The sequence below is a fragment of the Mytilus trossulus genome, chromosome 4 (assembly GCF_036588685.1).
Source record: "Mytilus trossulus isolate FHL-02 chromosome 4, PNRI_Mtr1.1.1.hap1, whole genome shotgun sequence".
NCBI classification, from domain to species: Eukaryota; Metazoa; Mollusca; class Bivalvia; order Mytilida; family Mytilidae; genus Mytilus; species Mytilus trossulus.
This window is the reverse complement of record NC_086376.1, coordinates 26,313,864-26,337,853: the sequence shown is the minus strand read 5'-3', so window position 1 is coordinate 26,337,853 and position 23,990 is coordinate 26,313,864. Positions and strand designations below refer to the sequence as shown.

General features: G+C 30.5%; 2 protein-coding genes across 11 annotated transcripts in view; one reads left to right on the top strand and one right to left on the bottom strand.

Moving 5' to 3' along the window:
* Nucleotides 1–719: 719 nt before the first annotated feature.
* Nucleotides 720–4,970, top strand: LOC134714968 (5-formyltetrahydrofolate cyclo-ligase-like). 2 transcript variants are annotated; one of them, XM_063576725.1, is made up of 4 exons: nucleotides 720–839; nucleotides 2,323–2,441; nucleotides 3,687–3,939; nucleotides 4,732–4,970. In XM_063576725.1, the coding sequence occupies exons 2-4, from the start codon at nucleotides 2,331–2,333 to the stop codon at nucleotides 4,950–4,952; spliced, it is 585 nt and encodes a 194-aa protein (XP_063432795.1). In that variant the 5' UTR covers nucleotides 720–839; nucleotides 2,323–2,330; the 3' UTR covers nucleotides 4,953–4,970. The 2 variants fall into 2 exon arrangements, with proteins under 2 accessions (XP_063432795.1, XP_063432796.1); XM_063576726.1 differs by having other exon boundaries at nucleotides 733–839; nucleotides 2,326–2,441.
* Nucleotides 4,971–11,056: 6,086 nt separating this feature from the next.
* LOC134714967 (suppressor of Mek1-like) overlaps nucleotides 11,057–23,990 on the bottom strand; it is a 29,683-nt gene continuing 16,749 nt past the window's right edge. For 5 of the 9 annotated variants that reach the window (XM_063576717.1, XM_063576716.1, XM_063576722.1 and 2 more), the window contains 3 exons: nucleotides 18,428–19,789; nucleotides 15,334–15,423; nucleotides 11,057–12,129 (listed from right to left, as the gene is read on the bottom strand). In XM_063576717.1, coding sequence (XP_063432787.1) covers nucleotides 11,941–12,129; nucleotides 15,334–15,423; nucleotides 18,428–19,789 — 1,641 coding nt within the window. In that variant the 3' untranslated portion in view covers nucleotides 11,057–11,940. Of the gene's footprint in view, nucleotides 12,130–15,333; nucleotides 15,424–18,427; nucleotides 19,790–21,123; nucleotides 21,418–22,243; nucleotides 22,517–22,540; nucleotides 22,639–23,990 lie in introns of those variants that run through there. The other 4 variants (XM_063576724.1, XM_063576720.1, XM_063576723.1 and 1 more) reach the window with 4 other exon arrangements.

Genomic DNA, 23,990 nt, shown 5'->3' with positions numbered 1-23,990 from the left:
CTTCCAAAAAGTCTTAAAATTTAATAGTCATTTGAATCGATTAAAAAAAGGCTAAAGACACATTTATTGAAATATTTAAAAAAAAAAAAATGATTTGGTATCACGGATTGCCAATGAGACAAATCTCCACAAGGGACCAAATGACACAGAAATTAACAGCTGCTTGTGTGTGTAGGTGAACATTCTGCCTTCAAAACTGAACAATTAAAGCCCATACCACATAGTTAGCTTAATAAAAGTTCGTCTGTGGATCGCTTATAGTATAGACCTGGCTCAGTGATTGAACATTGTGCCGATTTGACATTTGTCATTTCATTGCTCGTTCCCCTAATTTTATTTTATTATTTTGATCTACTTACTTAAAGGAACAAAATCAGGAATTTCTTATATAAAGTGTTTATAGCATCGAGCCTCCTTAAGAGTTTAAACATCGATTTGGTATCGTAGAATGAACTTCCTCGGTATTATCTTGTTCTTATATGATATAGCCTGGCATCATCACCAATCTAATACTTCGTCAACTGTCAAGCAGTGAGCATGTTTTGAGTTGTTTACCCGATTTTTGTATGTGTGTATATTAAATTTTGTTATTCAGTCGATTTAGGAAGCTAAATATAGCTTGAGTTGTTGCAGAGTATTGAATATTTACTATAAATAAAGCTTTGAATTGAATTGCCAAAATGAATAGATGTCTCTGATGGTTTTTCATACATGTTCTTGTTTAGATGATGAAAGGGAACTAACCCAAGTGTTTCTCATCAAAAGAGTATTTGATATGAATTGTCGAAATATCTGTCACTTAGATTAACAAACTAAAAGTTAAGCTAGATTAATAGCAGGTAAAGTCTTAAAGTTATTTATGTAAGAAAATTCAGTTTTAGAATATAAGGTTTTGATTGAAACGAAGTTTTTAGAGAAGACGTTAGGAAAAAAATGTACGGCGGCCTTTGAGCAACATTATTTGTGATTAGAACTGAAAGTTGGCGACACCTAACATATTTTCTTTGTAATTATTTATTGTTTGAACTTAAACTGAAATTTTATTCTTTTTTGGGGGAGGGGGAGTGGAATAGAAGTATATGTTACTTTTGGTTGAGGTTAATGCGAATTAATGCAGTTTATTAATCTTCTGACAATTTGTACTACTAGTATTTTGCAATTTAGCAAATTGGCCTTAGCAATGAGATTTATTACCTGAATGGAAAAATTGATATGAATTATCTTATGATGATCTATTATCTTATTAGAATAATTTGATTTTAAATACTAAAAAAAATCTTGATATAATTTTGTTTTTAAGGTTGATTAAATCCATAGATTTTTTTTTCTTTCAAAAAAGTAGTTTATATCATGATTTTTTTTCAAAAATATAATACAAAAAATGGGTCACTGCACTTGATTTCAATTTACAGGTTGTGCAAAATTGCAAGATTTTGTATAGATTAAGCATGGAACAACCCCCCCCCCCTCTCCCCTGAAGACGAAAACTTCACCATGAATTTTTTGGATATTAAAGATATGAGAAGATAGCTCTAATAAAATGCTTTCAGATAAGTAAAAGAACTAATGGATTCAAGGGACCTGTTTTTCTAGCTACATAAAATAGGTAAAAACCTAACAAATTCTATAATAAAAGAAACTTTACCTGAATTATCTGCCCTTACATTTGAGTTGTCTCCCTTTAATTGGCAAAATTAGAAAAATTGAATCAAACAAAAGTACTCTGTTTTTTGTAAAAATGCAGCCATAAATATGAGTGAACATGTCATTTTCTATATCATGTATATCAAAATGATAAGTTTTACACATGAATTACCTACTACTCTTGAAATTTGCACATTTTATCAAGATCAAGACCAATTGTTTTCTGGTAATTCAAAGTTATAAGATTGAGGAAGACACCTTGGCAACCTTCACATGACTGACTGTGCAAGGGCTGTATAGCCAGTCAAGGTTGTTAAAAACTTCCAATTGTTGTTGTAGCTACCTTAAGCTGAGTTAACAGGGTAGATAATTTGAATATAAACAAATTTATTGAATATTTTGACGCTATATTATAAGGTTTTAGGGAAATCTGCAAACAGAATTATTTTCTTCATCTGCTTGACCAGAATATTTATCTTCATCAAATCGGGGATCAAATAATTGTTTAGCAAAAAACTACATATTTGGTATCTTAACCCATTGTGAAAATTATATTTTCATTAATATTGTTTTATGTTTACATATTTCTGTCCCACATCAATCCTGTCTTTTCAAATCATAGACAAAATTGTTCAGCAATGTTCAGTAAACTTTTTATTTATTTCACTTTTCCTGCAGCAGATACTATGAATAGTTTAAAAGCAGCAAAGGGTTTGTTACGGAAAGAAATTAAACAGAGAGTAGCAGGTTTGACAGAAAGTGAAAAACAGAGACAGTCAAAAATTGTAACAGACAAGGTAACTACAAAGACAAAGATATTTAGTTTTGTGTACTCCCTCTCTGTTGGACTATCTTTAAGATATTTAGTTTTGTGTACTCCCTCTCTGTTGGACTATCTACAAAGACAAAGATAGTTAGTTTTGTGTACTCCCTCTCTGTTGCACTATCTTTAAGATACTTAGTTTTGTGTACTCCCTCTCTGTTGGACTATCTTTAAGATACTTAGTTTTGTGTACTCCCTCTCTGTTGGACTATCTTTAGTTAGGAATGAATTTGAAGAAATAAAGACATTGTATTTTTCTTGAAATGTAATTTTTGTAATTTTATCTAATACAATATTAGAAGTAATTGTAAATGATCTAATCCTAATATAATGTTTACATTTCAGGATACTTGTTTTGATTTGTCATTTTAAAAATTGTAGAGAATGGCGACGTTATACAGGTTGTGATTCAGTCCTTTCATTTTTGTCATTTTTGGAAAATTTGACTCGCCGTATTGTAGTGTGTATGTATTAATGGTGTTCTAGTAGTTTATTTTAGTTTGTTTTTCTACATTGGCTAGAGGTATAGGGGAGGGTTGAGGTCTCAAAAAAACATGTTTAACCCACCGCAATTTTGGGTTCGAAGTCAGGAGCCTCTGGCCTTTCTTAGTCTGGTATGATTTTTAATTTTAGTTCCTTGTGTATAATTCAAAGTTTATTATGACGTCCATTATCACTGAACTAATATGCATATTTGTTTAGGGGACAGCCAAAGGACGCCTCTGGGTGAGGGAGTTTCTTGCTACATTGAAGACCCATTGGTGGCCGTGGCTGTTGTCTGCTCTATGGTTAGGTTGTTGTCACTATGAGACATTCCGAATTTCCATTTTCAAGTTTAGACTTGGTGAAACCTCAAATAGTAAATCAAACTCTTTATGGATAGAACTGACAGTTTTGTTTGGATAAGACACAGAGAGATATATTTATATATTTTGAGAAATTAGGATTAATCTACTAAATTGTTATGCTATAAAGTATGTGTTTGCTAGTGTTGTTTGTTGGTAAACAAGTCAGACAGATTGAATTTGAAAAAAATTATCTGATATTAAAAGAATTCATATTTGACTTATTTCTGGAGTAAAATTATGTTTACTGTACATACTGGAGTGTCTATTAAACATGTAGCTTCGGGTTAATTTTTGTCAAATTGTTTACACTATAAAATTGAATAAACTAAAATGACAACATTAAAATACACATAATCAATATATTTTTTCAGTTGTTATCTCTAGAAAAGTTCCAGTTCAGTAAGAGGGTATCTGTATACCTACACATGTCAGATGAAATTCAGACAGTAGCTATTCTAAAACACTTGATAAAGACCAAGGAATGTTTTATACCGCAATACATTGGACCTAAAATGAAAATGGTCAAGTTAAACTCATGGCAAGATTATAAAGAACTTCCAGAAACAAAATGGAAAATAAAACAGCCAGCAGATGATGATGTCAGACCTGATGCACTTGATACAGGTAAACCATTTACAGTCATCAGGAAGGGAGAGAGAGCAATGACTTTCAAATTGATGAATTTAGAAATTTTGATCATTGAGAATTAAATTCCTTTATGAACACAACCTCATTAAAACGTTCTGCTGATTTTTACAGAGTTATCTCCCTGTAGTGTTAGGTACCACCTTAATATTGGTACTTAAAGTTTTACCTACAGCTATGTTTATCCTTCTGATTTTAAATTTTCTGCTATTAAAAAAACACTAGTTTATGGGCTTTTCTCATTGTTGAAGGTTGTACGGTGACCTATAGTTGTTACTGTCTGTGTCATTTTGGTCTTTTGTTGATAGTTGTCTCATACCACATCTCCTTTTTTACAGTTGTTTGCACATTAATGTCATGCCTAGCAGTGGCATAGCCACTGGAAAAAAACGTGTAAGCAGGGGAACTGTCAAGGTGGCAAAGCATTAAACATATTGCTGAAAATGATGGTAATTTCATTTTCATTACAAAGTAAAAAGTAAAATACCAATTGCAAACTCCAAGGAGAATTCAAAATGAAAAGTCCTTTATCAAATTGCAAAAATCTAAAGCTCAAACACATCAAATGAAAGGAATACAACTGTCATATTTCTGACTTAGTAAAGGTATTTTCTAAGTAGAGAATAGATTAAACCTGGTCTTATAGCTAGCTAGACCTCTTACTTGTAGTATAATCAAATGTTAAACAGAAAGTTTAGAAATACTTCATGTTTTTTTAGCTTTACATGTAAGTTTACATTACTTGATACATATTCTCTTTGTATGTTTCAGGAGGTTTAGATTTGATAATTATGCCTGGTTTAGGTTTCTCTGCTGACGGTGATAGACTTGGTCGTGGAAAAGGATATTATGATACATATCTTCAGAAATGTGAAAAAATGGGATATAAACCATACACTGTTGCCTTAGCCTTTAATGAACAGATATGTGAATCTATACCTACAGACACTCATGACAAAAAGTTGGATTTAGTTTTGTTTCCAGATAGCTAATAAATCATTACAATGAAACTCCTGTGTAATAAATTTGTGCATGCGACAAAACAAAATTACTAGAATTTATTCATCTGAACATGTGAATTCTCCTGAATTTAAGTCAGATGGGTACAAGATATTGTCAATTTGTCATGAAATAGAATTTGTGCAGTCCTTATTAATAATACAAGTTTAAAGTGGAAGAAATATTCTGAAACATATTGTTTTTATTTTTCATTAGTTGCTGTAGATCATATTTGTTTCAATTGTTTTGTACAGAACTTAGGCTAATAGTTAGTTTTCTTGTGTTAGGTTTGTACAGAACTTAGGCTGATAGCTAGTTTTCTTGTGTTAGGTTAGTACAGAACTTTAATAGGCTGATAGCTAGTTTTCTTGTGTTAGGTTTGTACAGAACTTATGCTGATAGCTAGTTTTCTTGTGTTAGTTTTGTACAGAACTTAGGCTGATAGCTAGTTTTCTTGTGTTAGGTTTGTACAGAACTTAGGCTGAAAGCTAATTTTCTTGTGTTAGGTTTGTACAGAAGTTGGGCTGATAGCTAGTTTTCTCGTGTTTGGTTTGTACAGAAGTTAGGCTGATAGCTAGTTTTCTTGTGTTAGGTTTTTACAGAACTTAGACTGATAGCTAGTTTTCTTGTGTTAGGTTTGTACAGAACTTAGACTGATAGTTAGTTTTCTTGTGTAAGGTTTGTACAGAACTTAGGCTGATAGCTAGTTTTCTTGTGTTAGGTTTGTACAGAACTTAGGCTGATAGCTAGTTTTCTTGTGTTAGGTTTGTACAGAAGTTAGGCTGATAGCTAGTTTTCTTGTGTTAGGTTTGTACAGAACTTAGGCTGATAGCTAGTTTTCTTGTGTTATGTTTGTCATTTTGGGGCCTTTTATAGCTTACTTTGCGGAGTTGGTTTTGCTAATGTTAAAGTATAGTAACCTATAGCTGTTAACATCTTTGTCATATGAACTCTTGTGGAGAATTGTTTCATTCACAATTATACCTGTTTTCATATTTTTTTTATGAAATATGTAGGATGGTCAAGGTTTCCAACCCTGTTTGGGGCAGAAAATTTCAAGGACTGAATGTTAAGCTTTCCTGTGAGACGATATGCGAGTATAGTCTTGAGAAACGGTGACAGTCTGTCAGAAGGGGATGATAAATGACTGATCTGTGTTAAGAGAGAGCAATATCATTTGCACCTAAAATACACCCTTGTAGATTGCGAAAAAGAGCAGGCTAATGCCACTACAAGGCAGCACTGGCATCAGCATAGTGAAAAGGGATGAACATACCGGTAAGTTGAATTAAATTGTTTCCCAATCCACTATAAATAAATGTGTTAAAACTAAATGTGTAGGTGCCTAATTTTAATCTGTGGAAGATTATACTTGTCTAATGAATGAAAAAGATCAGGATATTGTTACAAGTAAACTGAGTATTCATATGTAAAAACATTTGAGATTTGATGTTTATAACATCCTTTACACCTATCATATTAGTGTTGTTATATTTATACAAAATGAATATAAACACAAAAATAATTTCACTAATTCACTATATTGCAGTCCAAGAACAACAGGTTACATTTAAAACATTTATTCTGCTCTGAGCTAACCTGACATTAATCCTATTCCTAAATAGTGCATTCTTTAAGGAGAAGCAGCAAATAATTATTTTGAACTCCTTGGTTTTTAAGACAGGGATAATTTATAAGCCATATAGTGGTATACCTCTGACAACAAATCTTAATGTTATTGTCCAATCATTATATGGGGCCTGGTGGCCAAGTGGTCTAAGTAGTTTATACTGTAATCACTAGCCAGTCAACACTCGAGGTTCTGACTTCAAACCCCACTCTTGCCGGTGCAATCAACTTCAATCTTAATTGACTAGGATTGTCAGTTTTCCTATTGAAGGTTATGGTTTTTGCTAGGCTTCCTCCTCCAATAAAAAACTAGCTGCCACAAAATAGCCCCAAAAGCATTGCTTAAAAGTGGCACTAAAACACAGAAAATCAAATCAAATCAAATCATATGGTATATAAATACTGAGGACCAATCTTAAACTTGAAAATTATTAACTGCATCAGACCATGTTATTCCATCCATAAAACACAATTTTTAGGTTTATAAATATTTATTACTTAACTTCATATTAAAACTATGAAATAATAGTTTGTAGGATTTTCTTTATAAATATGGTATTTCTATTGAGCAACAAACATCAACAAAAAATATACACTATCTGTAACAACAAAGACATTAAGTTTTGTATCAAGGAGTTATCTCCCATCTCACAACCTTATTTTATATCACAAATTTTCTATTTTTCTTTCACAACATTGACATTTACTATCATTTTCTCAAAGTATTTCAAGAAACATTAATTGCATTGACTTTCAAACTGGTGGTGTTGGTTTAAACTATAAATGAGATATTTAAAGGAGGCAGTATCATTCAGTTTGCAGAGAAAAGATCTAAATATATGAAGTTTTGTTTTCTATACTCTGTATACAGCAACATGAATCATCTCTTCTGATTTTTGCTTGCTTTGAGTCATTATTCAAAATTCTTATCGGGGATGACTTTCAAATTATTATTTTATTACTACAAATGAAAACAAATACAAGTTATCATAATACATATTGACCTATTGGTTTCTAACAGATTTGAAATAGATTTTTAGTGGAGAATGGATAACTTTTGATGGTAGCTTTTCTAAAGACTTTCCAACACCAATAGGTTGAAAAATTACAAATCATATCATATATTTAAATCAATTTTTACATCTGCACTGGTTATAGTTATTTTAGTTACCAGGGGAGATAACTCTTAATATTATACATTTAACATAGGAATACACAGTAAATTGATAAAAGGCACTAGGGATCTGGTATGATTAACTAATTACAGAAACATTGAACTCTATACAATGGATGGTGTTTTCTATATTTACGACTTTATAATTCAAAAAGACACAAATATAATTCACTAGCTGTATATCAGATACCGTTAGCACTATAATTCTTGAAAAAGGCAGAGTATGATAAATCTAGAATGAATAAAAGGAGATGTGCAGAAAAGAACAAATAAAGAATCAAATGGAAAATAATAATATTGATGAACATATGTCCTTGACATTAGGGCAAACATTATACCATGACATGAGGGCAAACATTATACCATCACATTAGGGCAAACATTATACCATGCTTGATGAGGATTTATTGTCGGGTTTGAGTGTTTTTCAGGCCAACAATTTAAGGGTTTTATGCAAAAGTAAAGAAGGACAAATATGTCAAACTCATCTTGTTAAGATCTGACTTCCTCCATCAAGCCATTATAACCTGTATAAGTCTATGTTTGTTTTACTTTTTATACACTGCAAAAATTGAAAATTTTTTGGTCACATATTGGTATCACGTTGGCGTTGTCATCCGAAGAGTTTTGGTTTTCACACTATAACTTTAGTATAAGTCAGTAGAAATCTATGAAATTTAACCACAAGGTTTATGACCATAAAAGGAAGTTTTGGTCCCAACAGTTACCGAAATAGGGACTAAAAAGGGCCCAAATAAGCATTTTCTTGGTTTTCGCACTAGAACTTAAGTATAAGTAAATAGAAATCAATGAAATATAAACACAAGGTTTATGAACACAAAAGGAAGGTTGGGATTGATTTTGAGAGTTGAGGTCTCAACAGTATAGGAATAAGGGTCCAAAGGGTCCAAAATTAAACTTTGTTTGATTTCATAAAAAATTGAATAATTTGGGTTCTTTGATATGCCAAATCTAACTGTATATTGATTCTTAATTTTTGGTCCCCTTTTCCAATTGGTCTACATTAAGGTCCAAAGGGTCCAAAATTAAACTTAGTTTGATTGTAACAAAAATTGAATTCTTGGGGTTCTTTGATATGCTGAATCTAAACGTGTATAGATTTTTTGATTTTTGGCCCAGTTTTCAAGTTGGTCCAAATTGGGGTCATTAAGGTCCAAAGGGTCCAAAATTAAACTAAGTTTGATTCATTGTAACAAAAATTGAATTCTTGGGGTTCTTTGTTATGCTGAATTTAAATGTGTATAGATTTTTGATTTTTGGCCCAGTTTTCAAGTTGGTTCAAATTGGGGTCCAAAATTAAACTTTGTTTTGATTTCAACAAAAAATTTATTCCTGGGGGTCTTTGATATGCCAAATCTAAACATGTATTTAGTTTTTTGATTATAGGCCCAGTTTTCAAGTTGGTCCAAATTGGGGTCATTAAGGTCCAAAGGGTCCAAAATTAAACTAAGTTTGATTCATTGTAACAAAAATTGAATTCTTGGGGTTCTTTGATATGCTGAATTTAAATGTGTATAGATTTTTGATTTTTGGCCCAGTTTTCAAGTTGGTCCAAATTGGGGTCCAAAATTAAACTTTGTTTGATTTCAACAAAAATCTAATTCCTGGGGGTCTTTGATATGCCAAATCTAAACATGTATTTAGATTTTTGATTATAGGCCCAGTTGTCAAGTTGGTCCAAATTGGGGTCCAAAATTGAACTTTATTTGATTTCATCAAAAATTGAATTCTTGGGGTTCTTTGATATGCTGAATCTAACCATGTATTTAGATTTTGGATATTGGACCATAATAGGTTATGTCCAATTTAAAATTTAAAGTTTTTAAGTTTAAGTTCTTAGACCACATTCATTATGTGTCAGAAACCTGTGTTGTGTCAACTATTTAATCACAATCCAAATTCAGAGCTGTATCAAGCTTGAATGTTGTGTGCATACTTGCCCCAATGTTCAGGGTTCGAACTCTGCGGTCGCATTTCCTTTTATTCATACTAGTTAATCCCTTCCACTATTTTAATTTTAGGAATGTTAAATGGGATATCTTTCTCATTTCATAAAGTAATTATCATGCTGAATTATTAAGAGGCGTTGATTTTGGTACAATGCTGTAACCCAAAGGTACAATTTACAAAGAAAAATGTCATCCTGTACTCAGTAAGATAACTAGATGATAAAATTATAATCATTTTATTTCTAATAATATAGCACCATTTTGATTATGATTTTTTGACACAGCTATGAGGTATGGAGGTAATCTAAGTTAATCAAAGTAAAAACTCTTTGTATAGGGTTCCAAAAATATGGTTTTCTGATTGCATTATTATAAAAAGTTTCCACCAAGTAAGTTTCATGGTTAACATTATTATTTATAAAGATTCCAGTAGGTTATATGTTTCACAGTAAACATCAATTTATAGAAAGATTCCAAACAGTTAGGTTTCACATTTAACAATAAAAGAGAAGGATCAGGTTAATATGGTTTTAATATTTTCCTAAACATTAAACAAATATGGGACATTCAAGAAGGAATATAAACAGAAGATATTTTATTTTTAAGTGATTTGAGAGCAATTTTAATGACTGCTCTGTTTAGATTTGATAATTTTTTGGTGTACAGTAACAAATAATTAAGAATTGCAATTCATGTACAATATTGTTCTACAAAAAACATTAAAATTGAGTTTACAATAAGCTGTAAATACTTTTAGAAAATAAGTGAAAAATGATAAATGAAAACAAGTAAGTAATGAGATTTATGAACATGATATTCACTGTATAATAATTCTAATACAATATAAATAAATCAATGATACTAAAATATACATAAACATTTGTAAGTTTTTCTGGCAAGACAAATATAAACTGTTAACAATCAAAGAATTTTTTTGTGTGTTTCGGACATCCCTAGAATGTTTTTTTTATATGTCATCAATGAAGTAGATATTGCATTGCATTTGCTAAAAAAAACACTCAGTCAATATTATAAAATGAATGCATTGTCAGTATAAAACATGTTCCCATCATGTATATAAAATCTTTACTAAAATACAGTCCATACTGCATAGGTGGTTCAAACAAGGTTAATCTACATCACAGTTTGGTGTCATAGAGGTGTTTCATTTCAGAAAACAATCATGTTAAATTTTTTAGATTTTTAGTAAGTAGTGAATTAAACATTAATTTAAAAACTTAAAAAGCAAGAAAATCTTTCTTATTTTCAAATCAATAATATTTCAATACAAAAAATATTTTTTTAATGATAACATTTTTGGCTCTGCTGTTTATAAATTAATCACATATCAAACTTTTACCCGTATCACTTACTTCACAAATATTTTCATTCAATTTTTCAGATTTCTTTTTATTAAAAAAAACCCCAACAACTATGAAATGTAACAGTGGAAAATGTAAAGAAAGAAAGAAAGAAAAGAAATGATAGAGCTATGACAAATTGTTCAAAGAACCAATGTATAAAATTACATATTTCTTCTAAACATGAAAATCTGAAGCCGATTTCACAAAAAAACTTATGACTAAGATTAATCTACAGTGTACTGATTTGTTCATGACTTAAGACCAATCTTAGTCGTATGTTTTTTGGTGAAATCAACTCCAGAATATTAAAAAGAAGAATTTGTTTTGCGATGATATGCAGGATGTATTTAATACAACACTACAAATTGTATTCAGATTGCGTACTACTTTTTACACAGTACTTGACCAGATGGCAAATATATGAATGCTGTACATTTGTACCAAAAAATTTCTCTCATTTATAACCTTTTAAATTAAAAATCCAAATTTTTAATGCTATATAGAGAAATTCATATAAAAGGAACTTCATAATGTTCTGATAAAATGATAGGATTTTTAATGCAATATCATTTCTCAAAAAACTTTTACACTAAAAATAATATCTTCATATTCTTTAACAATGAATAGATGAAGTAATAACATCATGGAAATTGTTTTAATCATTTTTCATCAATGGTAAACATAATTTGTCAGGACATCTTATTAAAATAATCATAATTTCTGTTTGCATCTAATATTATATACCCTGCTTTTTTCATCTCCAAATTTTGTAATTATGTCTGCTTCTTTCTGACTACATAGATATATATATTAATAGCCCCACTTTCATGTACCAGTATTCTAATCATGACTGCTTTTGCCCAACAAATATGACTAAAACAACCACAACTCCAATCACAACACAAAATGTAAATACTGCACATATAAGGCGTAGAACTCGACTTCGTCTCTTTCTTGCAATTGTTTGTTGGATTAGTTTGTCATAGTTGACCGCCCCTTCACTGCCAATACTTTCAATATCATTGTCAACATCCTGTAAAGTATAAAGGAAATATTTGTATTCTTCATTATTGTAAAATTCCAAGTAATACACAATAATTATCAATATTTTTTTATTAATAGAAAAATTATTTCCTCTTCTTTTGTCATTCAAAATATGTCAGATCTATTTTCATTTCTTGTTCTGTCATTATAAGCAAGCCATTAATTTAATCATGTATACAGTTTTACAATTTTTCATGTTGGGCACTAGTTCACAATAAATTATGAGTTTTGCTCATTGTTGAAGACTGAACATTTACCTATAGATGCTAACATCTTTTGTCATTTAGACTCTAATTGATAGTTGTCTCATTGGTAATCATACCACATCTCCTTATTTTCATAAAATTAATCTTTCTCATACTTTTGAATGGACTTATAGGGGCCGTCTTAAAATTGCAGTGAGATAAAATTCCCCCGCTTTTCTGTGTTGAACCCCTCACTGTGACTTTGAGATGAAGAACAGTAATAAAAACACTGACCTTTGCTTCATGTATGTGTTTGTGTTGTTGTGCATTAACTTATTTTGTGTCATGAATGTATATGCCATATCCTTTTGTTTTTCTATTAAGGTGGTACCTAACACTTTCACTAAATTTAATTTGGCTCGTATTCATAAAATTTTTACAATGTATTCACTTTTACCCTTTAACAAAAATATAAAAATTTCAAAAATTTGGAACCAACCGTTTAGTAAGAATAATTACACTGGTTATATAGCAGTTTGACAAACACCAATTTTGATTATTGAGAAGCTTAATATTCCCTTTACAACACAACGTAATTAAACAGTTAGCTGACTTTACAGAGTTATCTCCCTGTAGTGTTAGGTTCCAGCTTAATTTATCAATTTGTAAAAAAAAAAATCACTTGATGGCAATTTATTCAGTACTGAAGATTAAGATATATCTCTTTAGCTTACAATGTAAAACTACTGCACTATGGTTTATGACTGGGTTACACCATGTACTCCTACGTCAAATTAAAATGTGTTTGATGGATTTGTAACAAAGAGGTGCTTCTAGCAATTGATCACAATTTATTCAGGACTGAAGATTAAGATTGTAAATTGGTTTAAAGTCAAATGTTAATTTTCATTCTGTCCATCAAAGATGGTCACAATTATTTCATTGAAATGACAAATTACAATAATTTAGATATCACTCAAGTATTTAAACTGTCAAGTCAATCATTTATTACCTCCCTTAGACCAGACTACTTTGAGAGGTTGTGCTTGTGATGTTTTGTCTAATATTGTCATCCAAACTGTAATTCTAAACATGACCATGTGACACAGAATACAGTCAATATCACTGAGTTGTATATTTACAATAAATTTCTCCTGTCAAACTTAGTGAAGCCTAGCTTTTTCTGAGAGGACGAAAAAATAGAAATCCCATTTTATTTTTACTGGAAATCTTATGTTACATCTTTATCATAAAATCAGCACTAATACAAGGACAGGTTCTTCAAAGAAACATTCATAAACATTTTGACAAGATGGGTCCTTGCAGTTTTAGAAGAGAAAAAGGTCATATAATAACCATTTGGAGATGATGAAATTTAGAAAAAAATATTAGCTTCAGACTGTAAGTGACAACAAGAGTCAAATTAGTCAAATAAATCTACAGTTATTATATTCAAAATAGGTAACATTAGTCCAATTAACCTACAGTTATTATATTCAAAATAGGTAACATTAGTCCAATTAACCTACAGTTATTATATTCAAAATAGGTAACATTACTGTCATTAGTCCAATTAACCTACAGTTATTAAATTTAAAATAGATAGCATTAGTCAAATTAACCTACAGTTATTAAATCCGTAACATACTCTGTGTAGATAATTAATTAAATTAATTATTTAGAAATAAGAGATGGAAGTGTTATGACACATTTTTAGATGTGAAATAATTACAACAATTAAAGAGGACATCTATCACGTTTACACCAAGAGTAAATTCCTGCATACATTAACTTATTACTTCCAGTCACAAAGGAAGATGTATTAAACTCACAATTGTTTTAATAAAGCAATTGTGTCATATGAATTAATATTTCATTACAATACACAAAAACGGAAATCAAATAAATCATGGTTTGAAAACGATGCAGGAAAAAAGAAAAAGACAAGGCGCACTCGAAAGATTATTCAGACTTTTTAAACTATAATTTTTTACTTTTAAAATATCTAACTGTATTTGTTGACTAATTTAACTATTGTATATGTATTTATAGTGTATGTTTCTCTGTAAACTTGTATTTAGTTTTTAGAGAATAAAGTATCTATCTATCTATCTAATATATTATATAAAGTGTAACTGTTTTTAAAACCTACATAGGGAAAGTTTATGCATTAAAAGGTCACTTGAATATTTTTTGAAAACCGATTTAGACAGACTAAAACAAGCACAATATTATAAATAATTCAAAATAAACAAATTGTAACTTATTCCCGGGAACTTATTAGAATATCTCTAAGTACAATATGTATTGCCAACAATGAACATTTTTTTCAGTTAGGTTATTTTTCACATCTATAACTGTTATAACATCATTTGTCTTATAAAGTTAAGTAGCATTTTACACTTAACTGAGACATACAAAATACTATTTTAATGAATTTTTGTCTTATTTTCTCTATTTAGTTTTATTATGTAATAGACATTTTTTATATAACTTTATTGGATAATAAATCATAATTCTTTTAAAGAGATCATAAATGTATCAATTACTCCAAATTTGGATGCAATCAGCCTTTTCCAATGGCATTGAATTTTTTTACCAATTTTGTTTTTACTACTAATAAAAGGCAGTTGGAGTCGTCAACCATGATTAAACTGCTGTATGAAGATTTTATCTGTTCTATATATGGTGTACAAAAATTTATATCTTTATAGGAGGATGTTTTTTTTCATTTAAGTTGCTTTCAAGTCAAAACAACCTTTCTGATCAAAACAAGTGAAAACATAATACAACAGGAAAAGAGTCAAATGTAAAAAGACACTTTAATTACTCTATGAAATTTAGAAAAATTCAGAAAGTTACATTGCCTAAATTTTAAAATTCTAGAACTTGTACCAGTGGAATTTTCATAATAAAAGAAAGTATATTTCATTAATCTGATCTCAATCTTTAAGTAACTGTTAACTGAAACAGGCATAACAAAATAAAGAAATAATAAAAGTAATTACAAGTCCAGCATGTCTGATTGGTCCTTGTTCTCCACCATGAGAGGTTAAATAGTTCTTCATGTAGGCTGGTGTATTCAGATTATCATCATACTGAAACACAAATCAAAACATATGTAATATAGAAAATAAAAATGGGAAATAAAACATAGAGACAACAACCTGACCAAAGAGCAGAAAACAGCCAAAGGCCACCTATATAGGTCTTCAAAATAATGAGAAAATCCTGCACCCAGAGGCAGACTTAAACAAAAATGTATACTAGTTCAGTGAAAATGGACGTCATACTTAACTCTGAAACATTTAAATGAAACAAAAACTAAAAAAAACATACAGACCAAACCAAAATATATTTACTTTTGTGATGAAATGTCTACATAACAGTTATCAAAGGTGCCAGGATTATAATTTAGTACGCCCAGACGCGGGTGTCGTCTATATCAGACTCATCAGTGACGCTCATATCAAAATATTTATAAAGCCAAACAAGTACGAAGTTGAAGAGCATTGAGGATCCAAAATTTCAAAAAGTTGTGCCAAATACGGCTAAGGTAATCTATTCCTGGAATAAGAAAATCCTTAGTTTTTCAAAAATTCTAAGTTTGTAAACAGTAAATTTATAAAAATGACCACATAATTGATATTCATTTCAACACTGAAGTGCTGACTACTGGGCTGGTGATACCCTCAGGGACAAAACCAGTGGCATCGACCCAGTGGTGTAAACAGTAATCAAAGGTACCAGGATTATAATTAGTATGCCAGATGTGTGTTTCGTCTACATACGACTCATCAGTGATTCTCATATCAAAATATTTTTTCTAAAAAAGTAACTGATAAGTAGACCTTACAATATTACACATTTATGCCTCTCAATTTTCTCTTTTTGTAATGGCTAACAAGATAATAGACCATACTAGCATTTTACCTATATGTGTTATTTTCAGCATTGGCAGCCATGTTGGTTGGCAGGCACATTTTTTTCAACAAGATACCCTAAAGATTATTGTGGCTAACTTTAGTTTTATTTGGCTCAGAAGTTTAATTCAAATAAGACTTTTGTGACAGAAGATAGACTTTGAAAACAGGCAAAGGATGACAGTTGAAGGACACAAAATTATAGCAATAGGTCACACTAGCCCTTTGGCATTAAAATAAAGTCCCATGAAAACTAGTAAGAAAATATAAAACATTTCTGTGTTGCTGCATTTATGTTTTCATACATAGATAACTTTTAGATTTTACAGCTCAACAACATAGGTATACCACAACACTGACATTTAATTAAAGTTCAAAAATTTTAGTCATGTATATCATTTTATAAATAATGCTTCAATAACTTTTCCTTTTCTGGTTATAAATTATCCTTTTGACTGATTTGACTTGCATATCAAGATGCACTTTATTTATTTTTTATTAAAAGTGAGTATTTAATTTTATTAGAATTTTATGGTTATCCTGCTGAGTCAGACATATATCTAAGGTGATTTTTGTGAAAAAAAATATATCGTTGAAACATTATGTCATTATCCAAAATAGGAAACTGAAAAAATATAAAGTACAACCTAACCACACAGACATTCAAAAGTGCAAGATAATTGGGTGTTTCAAATAGATTTCAAGGCCAGAGGTAAAAGAATATTAATTTGTTTGACTGAACTTTCAAAATTAATACTGGATTTTTCAAATTAAATCTCCTCTCTTTAATCATTGAGAAGGTGTAACATTATGCTGTCTCTATATTTACATATTGCTTCATTGTCACAAACCAAGTTACTGTTACATTATTAAACAATATTTTAAACAGGTGATTAATATTCTATTGAAATATTCACAAAAAGGCTGAAAATTTTAAACTGTTAAAAGGAAAAATGCTAAATTTCATAAACATGTAAAAGTTTGTTTTTTTTTATCATTACTCATATTAAATATTTTCCCAATAAAATTCAAAGGCAACATTAATCATTTGTGGCTTTTTGGTGTGTATGAAAGAGCTTACCAATTACTGAACACTTTGACTTAAATAGATTCGGCTAAAGGAGTATGTTCGATAAGGTCCTAAAATGGCCCCCATTTTTAGCGTAAATTTCAAACTCAGATTTATCGACCAATATCACGATAAATTACTGGTAATACATTGACTAGCTAGGATATAAACCATTTTGTTGAAAATTTTACATTTCTGCGTTTCATTATGACGTCACAAGTTGTACTCATATTGATTTTTTACTAAAAAATCAATGAAAATGGGTAAATTTCTATAGATCATTGGACAGGAAACAGAGCGCATACGTCGACAACAAAGATCTTTTAAAATAATGTTTGTGAAGACATATAGCATGTCTTATTTGAATCCTAAGCTTGTTGACGCCTGCGCTATATGTTTCCTGGTCCTTCATTTGGTTGAAATATAGCTGATTTTGTCAAATTTCACCAAAATCCCTTATGTTGACTTTTTTTGGAAGTAAAAATCAAAGTGTTAGAATTAAACTTTGACAAAAACAGTTCAGTTCAACTTCCTAACATGTCTTAAAGTCAACTTAAAACAGTTATTGTCTTGTAACTATGAACTTTAGAATTGGGGCCAAATATGGCCCTTACCGAACTTACTCCTTTATTTTCACAAAAGTTAAGAAAAAATATTAATCTGTTGACCAAAATGTAAAAATTTCAAGAAATTTGAACAACATAATTTACAAGAATAATTGCATTGGATATATAATAAAGCAGTTAACAAAAACTAGTGGTCATCAAAATGAAGCTTGAATTCCCTTTACTATTAAAATTGAGAATGGAATTAGGGAATATGTCAAAGAAACAACAACCAGACCAAAGAGCAGATGACAGCTGCCAATGGGTCTTCAATACAGCAAGAAAATCCCACACCAAAAGGTGGTCCTCATCTGGCCCCTAATAGTATGTGATTAAAACATTAAACTTATTTTAAAAAGTCAACTCCCTTATGTATTCTGTACCCTGTTAATATAATAATACATTTATTACATTTTCAAAATTAAATTTCTATGAAGTGGGAAAAAATCTTCAAATCTTTGACGGTTTCAACATGTCTTAATTATTGGTTATGTAAGTATATTACCTGGTCGCCACCTTCTGTGTTCCTGTCTTGTAAAGCCTGATTGTCCTCGTCAAGAAACACCGGATTAAGTTTGGCAACAGCATCCTTACTGGAAATTTTCCCCTTATAAATATCCTTTAAATTTAATCTTTCTTGTTTGTATTTATTTGGTTTTGTATCATTAAACACAGTGTCATCAGAAAATTTGACTGATTTTTGTTCATTTGAATTGTCCGTTGACCTTGAACGACCTACTGACATAGCACTATCATCCATGACTACAGGGACAAGAATAGGCTTAGATGGTTTCATATTCAATGAGTTTAATATATGATCTGGGAGTGAATTCTTTCTTTGTTTTAATTTTTTCTTCTTTTTCGATTTTCCTTTCTCATTTACACAGCTGTCTTCATCAAGAGAATATGTTGAATTCACAGATCCATTTATTTTTGGTTCTTTGTTAATGGAACCATTTGTCTTTTGGTGATTAGTTTCATTTCTGTTTTCGTTTTGAACATCACTTTTAGTGTCATTTTTCTCATTTTCGTTGGAATCTTTAGAACTGAGATCACTTGTTGTAATGTGCGTCATTTCACCATTTAAGAGATTGTCATTTTCATTTCCTTGTTTTTCTAAAGTGTCTTGTTCATTAACAGGCTCAGACTCTGATTGAACTTCTAAAACTGTTTGATCTTGAGCCTCAGACTGGATTAATGTTGTAGAGACCGTTTGAACTTCATCCTTTCTATCTTGAACCAGATTTTCAGTTACTTTTACCTCTGATTGAACATTGGCTTCCAAGTCCTGACTTATATTAATTTCAATGTCACCAGGATCAATGTCATTTTTGAATTTTGTTTTATTTCTGTTGTAGTCTATCATTTCATAAGCTTCATCATCACTATTCTTTGATTTGTCAATTTCCTCCTGAGACAGTGGTGGCAGAGCAATATCATCAATATCTGGCCATTCTGACCCAGACATGTTACCTTTCCCCTCCCCTTCCCCAGAGTATTTCACTGTATGCTCCATCACATCAAGTCCTGCCTCACTATCGGTATCAGATATAAATGACGGATTTCTGTACCCATTTTCTATAATGATATCACCCACACAAACATCACCGTTAGTTACTGTTACTTTATCACGCTCTGTTCGTGAATTTTCAGTCATCAATTGTTCTTTCATTATCAAATTTTCATGTTTAGTTGTATTTTCTAATGATGATTTTGGTATGTTATTATAAACCTGAATTTCTATACCACCCATATCATTTTCCTTGCTAGAGTTATTTCCCCTTTTCACTCCGTTTCCATCTTTGTACACTGGATTTGTTTTGATAACATTGGTCTTTTTATTACTTATACGTCCACCAAATATTGCCTAAAAATAGATAAAGAAAAATATGAACTGTCAGTATACTAGTATCATAGCCTAAAAAACAATTAAGTTCAAAGAAATAGGTTATCTACATTAATATATTACTCTTATCATTACTACTCAGGCTGAGCAAAAACAATAATTTTTGGGCAACAATGATAAAAGGGCAGGAATTTGGACTGCCTAAAAAAGTGAGGGTATGTTGTATAAGGCAGAAATTTGCCTTACAATAAAAGGCTAATTACTGACAATGGAGATACAACAATTATTTATTAAGCAGGGTGCATGGAACTCACCTTACATGATGTATACGATTAAAAGTTCCTACTCCAACCTGATGCATAGGTATCAGTGATGAGAAAATATAAAATAAAACCTAACAGATTAGGTCCTAGATAGCATTTAATATTTAAACTATACAAAAAAGAACTTTACCGTAAATAAAATTTGAAATAAGTGAAGCACATCTTCATATCCTGTATCAAGAGTCAGAGAGTTTCACTGTTGTGAATCATGATAGAGGTGTGACATGTGACAAAACACATGAAAATACATTATAACAATGATGCTGATCTTCAATTAAAAAAAAACATTAGAAAAGCAGATTTTAGAAATATTTGAAAAAATATTTTTTTATCAATATTAAGATAGCTGACAAACCTTTTGAACACCTCCTATAACTCCTGGAATTGTAATATCATATCGGACAAGATCTTTTTAACACCAACTTACTCCCTGAATTGTATATCATATCGGATATAATCTTTTTAACATCAACTTACTCCCAGAATTGTATATCACATGGGATATTATATAGTTATATTAAAATTCTGATACTTTTGTGTAGGAAGTGTTAAACGGTATTTTTTGCTGACTGTAATTTCATGCTGCTTAAAAACAACCTAAACAATCCTACTTAACACTTACAATAATAATTGAAAAATATCAATTTTATAATCAACAGGTAAAACTTTTATACAAATCATATTCTCCAGAAGTACATTCTAAACATGGATTTCATCAAAGTACTTGAATAATTATTGTACTATTAATTGTTTGCTTTTTTTTCTTTTTTAGCCATGCATGGCGTTGTCAGTTTATTTTGAGTCAATGAGTTTGAATGTCCCTCTGGTGTCTTTGTCCCCCCTTTTATGTACATATGAACATCCTCATCCATTAATTGCCCACAAATAGATTTCTGGTATATTTGGACTGTGTAAACAAAGCTGCAAGTCGCATCTTCTAAGAGGATGGGGTAAAAGCTTGAACAAGCAATCATCTATAGATAACATTCTGCTGTGTCTGGGCTACACAAGTTATTTGTTTGTCTGACTTACTTTAGTCTGATGTGTTTGTCCATAGTATCTATCCGTTATAAGAAATAGTGTTTGGTTGTGCTGTTCCAGACGAGGCTGATGCCCTAACGGTTGTAATAATGCACATTTTGTCATCATTATCAGTTTGTCATGTGAGTGCTAGAACAGGTGCCCTCCATTTTAACATTCACCTGTCTAATATTAATTAGTTACTAATTACAGGTATTTTGATCCATTACTCAATTTAACCTGCCAATAGTACCTGTTAGTGACCAGAGTATATCTACCACAGTATATAATTATATATAATTACTTCCTTTCTGTCCAAGGCTAGCCTTGTGAATTTATTTCTCTTAGGCCATAAAAAACAATATCAGTTTATTTATTCTCACATTTTACAAAAAAAATTGAAGGTAATGGCCTGCAAATTGAATATGAGGCAATGTTTTATAGAAAATATGAATTTCTACAAAAAGATATTTTCAACTGTCTTTTTCTCGTCATCATTTATACATCAAAGTTAAAAGTGACATAGATCACTGTCCAAGTCGGGCCTTGCGTTTTTATTTCTCTTAGGCCATAAAAAACAATATCAGTTTATTCATTCTGACATTTTACAAAAAAATTGAAGGATGGAATTTTATAAAAAATGTGAATTTCTACAAAAAGATATTTTCCACCGTCTTTTTCTCTTCATCATTTATACATCAAGGATATAAGTTAGATAGATGACAAAGTCTTTGATTTTCTGACATTAATCATACCATCACAAAATTGAATAAAAATGAATTTTAATATTTTAACATACAGGAAATATTATGTTTGAAAAGGAAAATTTTAACAATGTGTCTAAAATTATTCATTGTACATGTAACTTTATAATATTCTAATTCAAACAAATTATCTTTTCAATCTGGCATGAATATTTTATCATACTATACTCAGTCAATTACAAGTAACCTTTTCATATGTTGCTTTATATACATACACATGTATATATATATAATAAGTACGTCTGAACCAGTGACAACTCTACGACAGATTTTATCCACATATATAATTTTCTTCTATAGAATCACTGTACAAAAATCTAAAAATCTTATGTATTCCATAAATTAAAGTTAAAACTGAAAATTCTTACCAGATGAAAATTCCCACACTTATCATACCACCAGGCAATACACAAATATATGCAATTTTATAATAATACAAAAAGCGACTTGATTACATTGAAGTGTTATCCATCAACGTTTGACACATCATTATGTCAGTGTAAGTTTTAATGTGTGGTGACTTTAATGGCAATTATCTGTTAAATCCAAAGGTGTGAAAAATCAACACAAATCTTTGATCCAGAAACATTTCACTTTTCTACTAATGAATTCTCTCCCTGAAGGTGTTTAAAAAAATGTTATCTTTTGAAATTACAAATACGTACAAGATTAACATCTAAACTTATGTTAAATTAAATAACAGGTGTACAAACAACAACATGTAAAAGCTTCCTTATTCCCGTATGTGTCTGACAACTTTTTCTATTTTACTAGTAATTGGTTTCCTTATATGGAGACAAATAAAAATATATTAACATGCAGAATATAGAAAATAAATATGTATGTATGTCAGTCGATGAATTGATCATTTGTCTTTCTCATTTCCTGGATCAAAGATTGGATATTTTTTTCAAAAGGTTACAATAAATCTTAAGCCATTTTTCATTAATTATTTTTATCACTTATATCATACAGGAATTGTTAGTTGATAAAAAACCAAAAAATGTAAAAAGTGTAATAAAAAAAATCGAGATAATATGTAAGACACTTTATAGGAATTAAGTAGGTGGGAAATACAAACAAAACGTGACATAAAACAATTAACTGATACAGAGAAGTTTGGGGAGGAAAAACTCCAATATAACGTAGGTGTGCCTAAACAAAAGCTCTGAAAAGCAAACACATTCTCATTTACACCATGAAACCATTCATGTTACTGTAATTGGATATCCATATTTATCATGATTTACTATGAAATATGGTTAAATTGCTGAAAGACCCCACTTAAATGCCTTTATGGGTATATCTAACATGTCTAACACCAATAGTATTGCTTGAGGTCAAAGTGGGTTCAGATTTGAATTTTGTAAGGGTTTCAAATCAGCCTTTTTAAAGATGAACCTGAGTGGGTCTTGATTCTCATCTAGGCCACACTCACTTTGATCCAGTGATTGTAAAATAACAATGATGATATACACAAAATGCAGGTGATGCAGGCATTAACTCCTAAGAAAAGGGAAATTCACTATTTTGAATGGACAGGAACATTGATGTTGGATGTGAATACAGATAAAGCTCTTCAGAAATCAACAAATGAGTTGCAAAACAGTATTTTTGGATGGATTAATCCTTGAACAGCTGATAAACACTGGATTAGGGTAAAACATGTCATACGTATGTCAGCAGTGAGGTTGTATATAAGAGGGTTTATACTGGAAAACATGTCAGATGTATGTCAGCAGTGAGGTTGTATAAGAGGGTTTATACTGGAAAACATGTCAGGTGTATGTACACAGTGAGGTTGTATATAAGAGGGTTTATTTATACTGGAAAACATGTCAGATGTATGTCAGCAGTGAGGTTGTATAAGAGGGTTTATACTGGAAAACATGTCAGGTGTATGTCAGCAGTGAGGTTGTTTAAGAGGATTTATACTGGAAAACATGTCAGATGTATGTCAGCAGTGAGGTTGTATAAGAGGGTTTATACTGGAAAACATGTCAGGTGTATGTCAGCAGTGAGGTTGTATATAAGAGGGTTTATACTGGAAAACATGTCAGATGTATGTCAGCAGTGAGGTTGTATAAGAGGGTTTATACTGGAAAACATGTCAGG

Bases quoted from the DNA above. Each gene is read 5' to 3' on its own strand.
- LOC134714968 (XM_063576725.1), top strand. From the start codon at position 2,331: ATGAATAGTTTAAAAGCAGCAAAGGGTTTGTTACGGAAAGAAATTAAA. The intron at 2,442-3,686 runs GTAACTACAAAG...ATATTTTTTCAG, and splicing joins CAAAAATTGTAACAGACAAG to TTGTTATCTCTAGAAAAGTT. The intron at 3,940-4,731 runs GTAAACCATTTA...TGTATGTTTCAG, and splicing joins ACCTGATGCACTTGATACAG to GAGGTTTAGATTTGATAATT.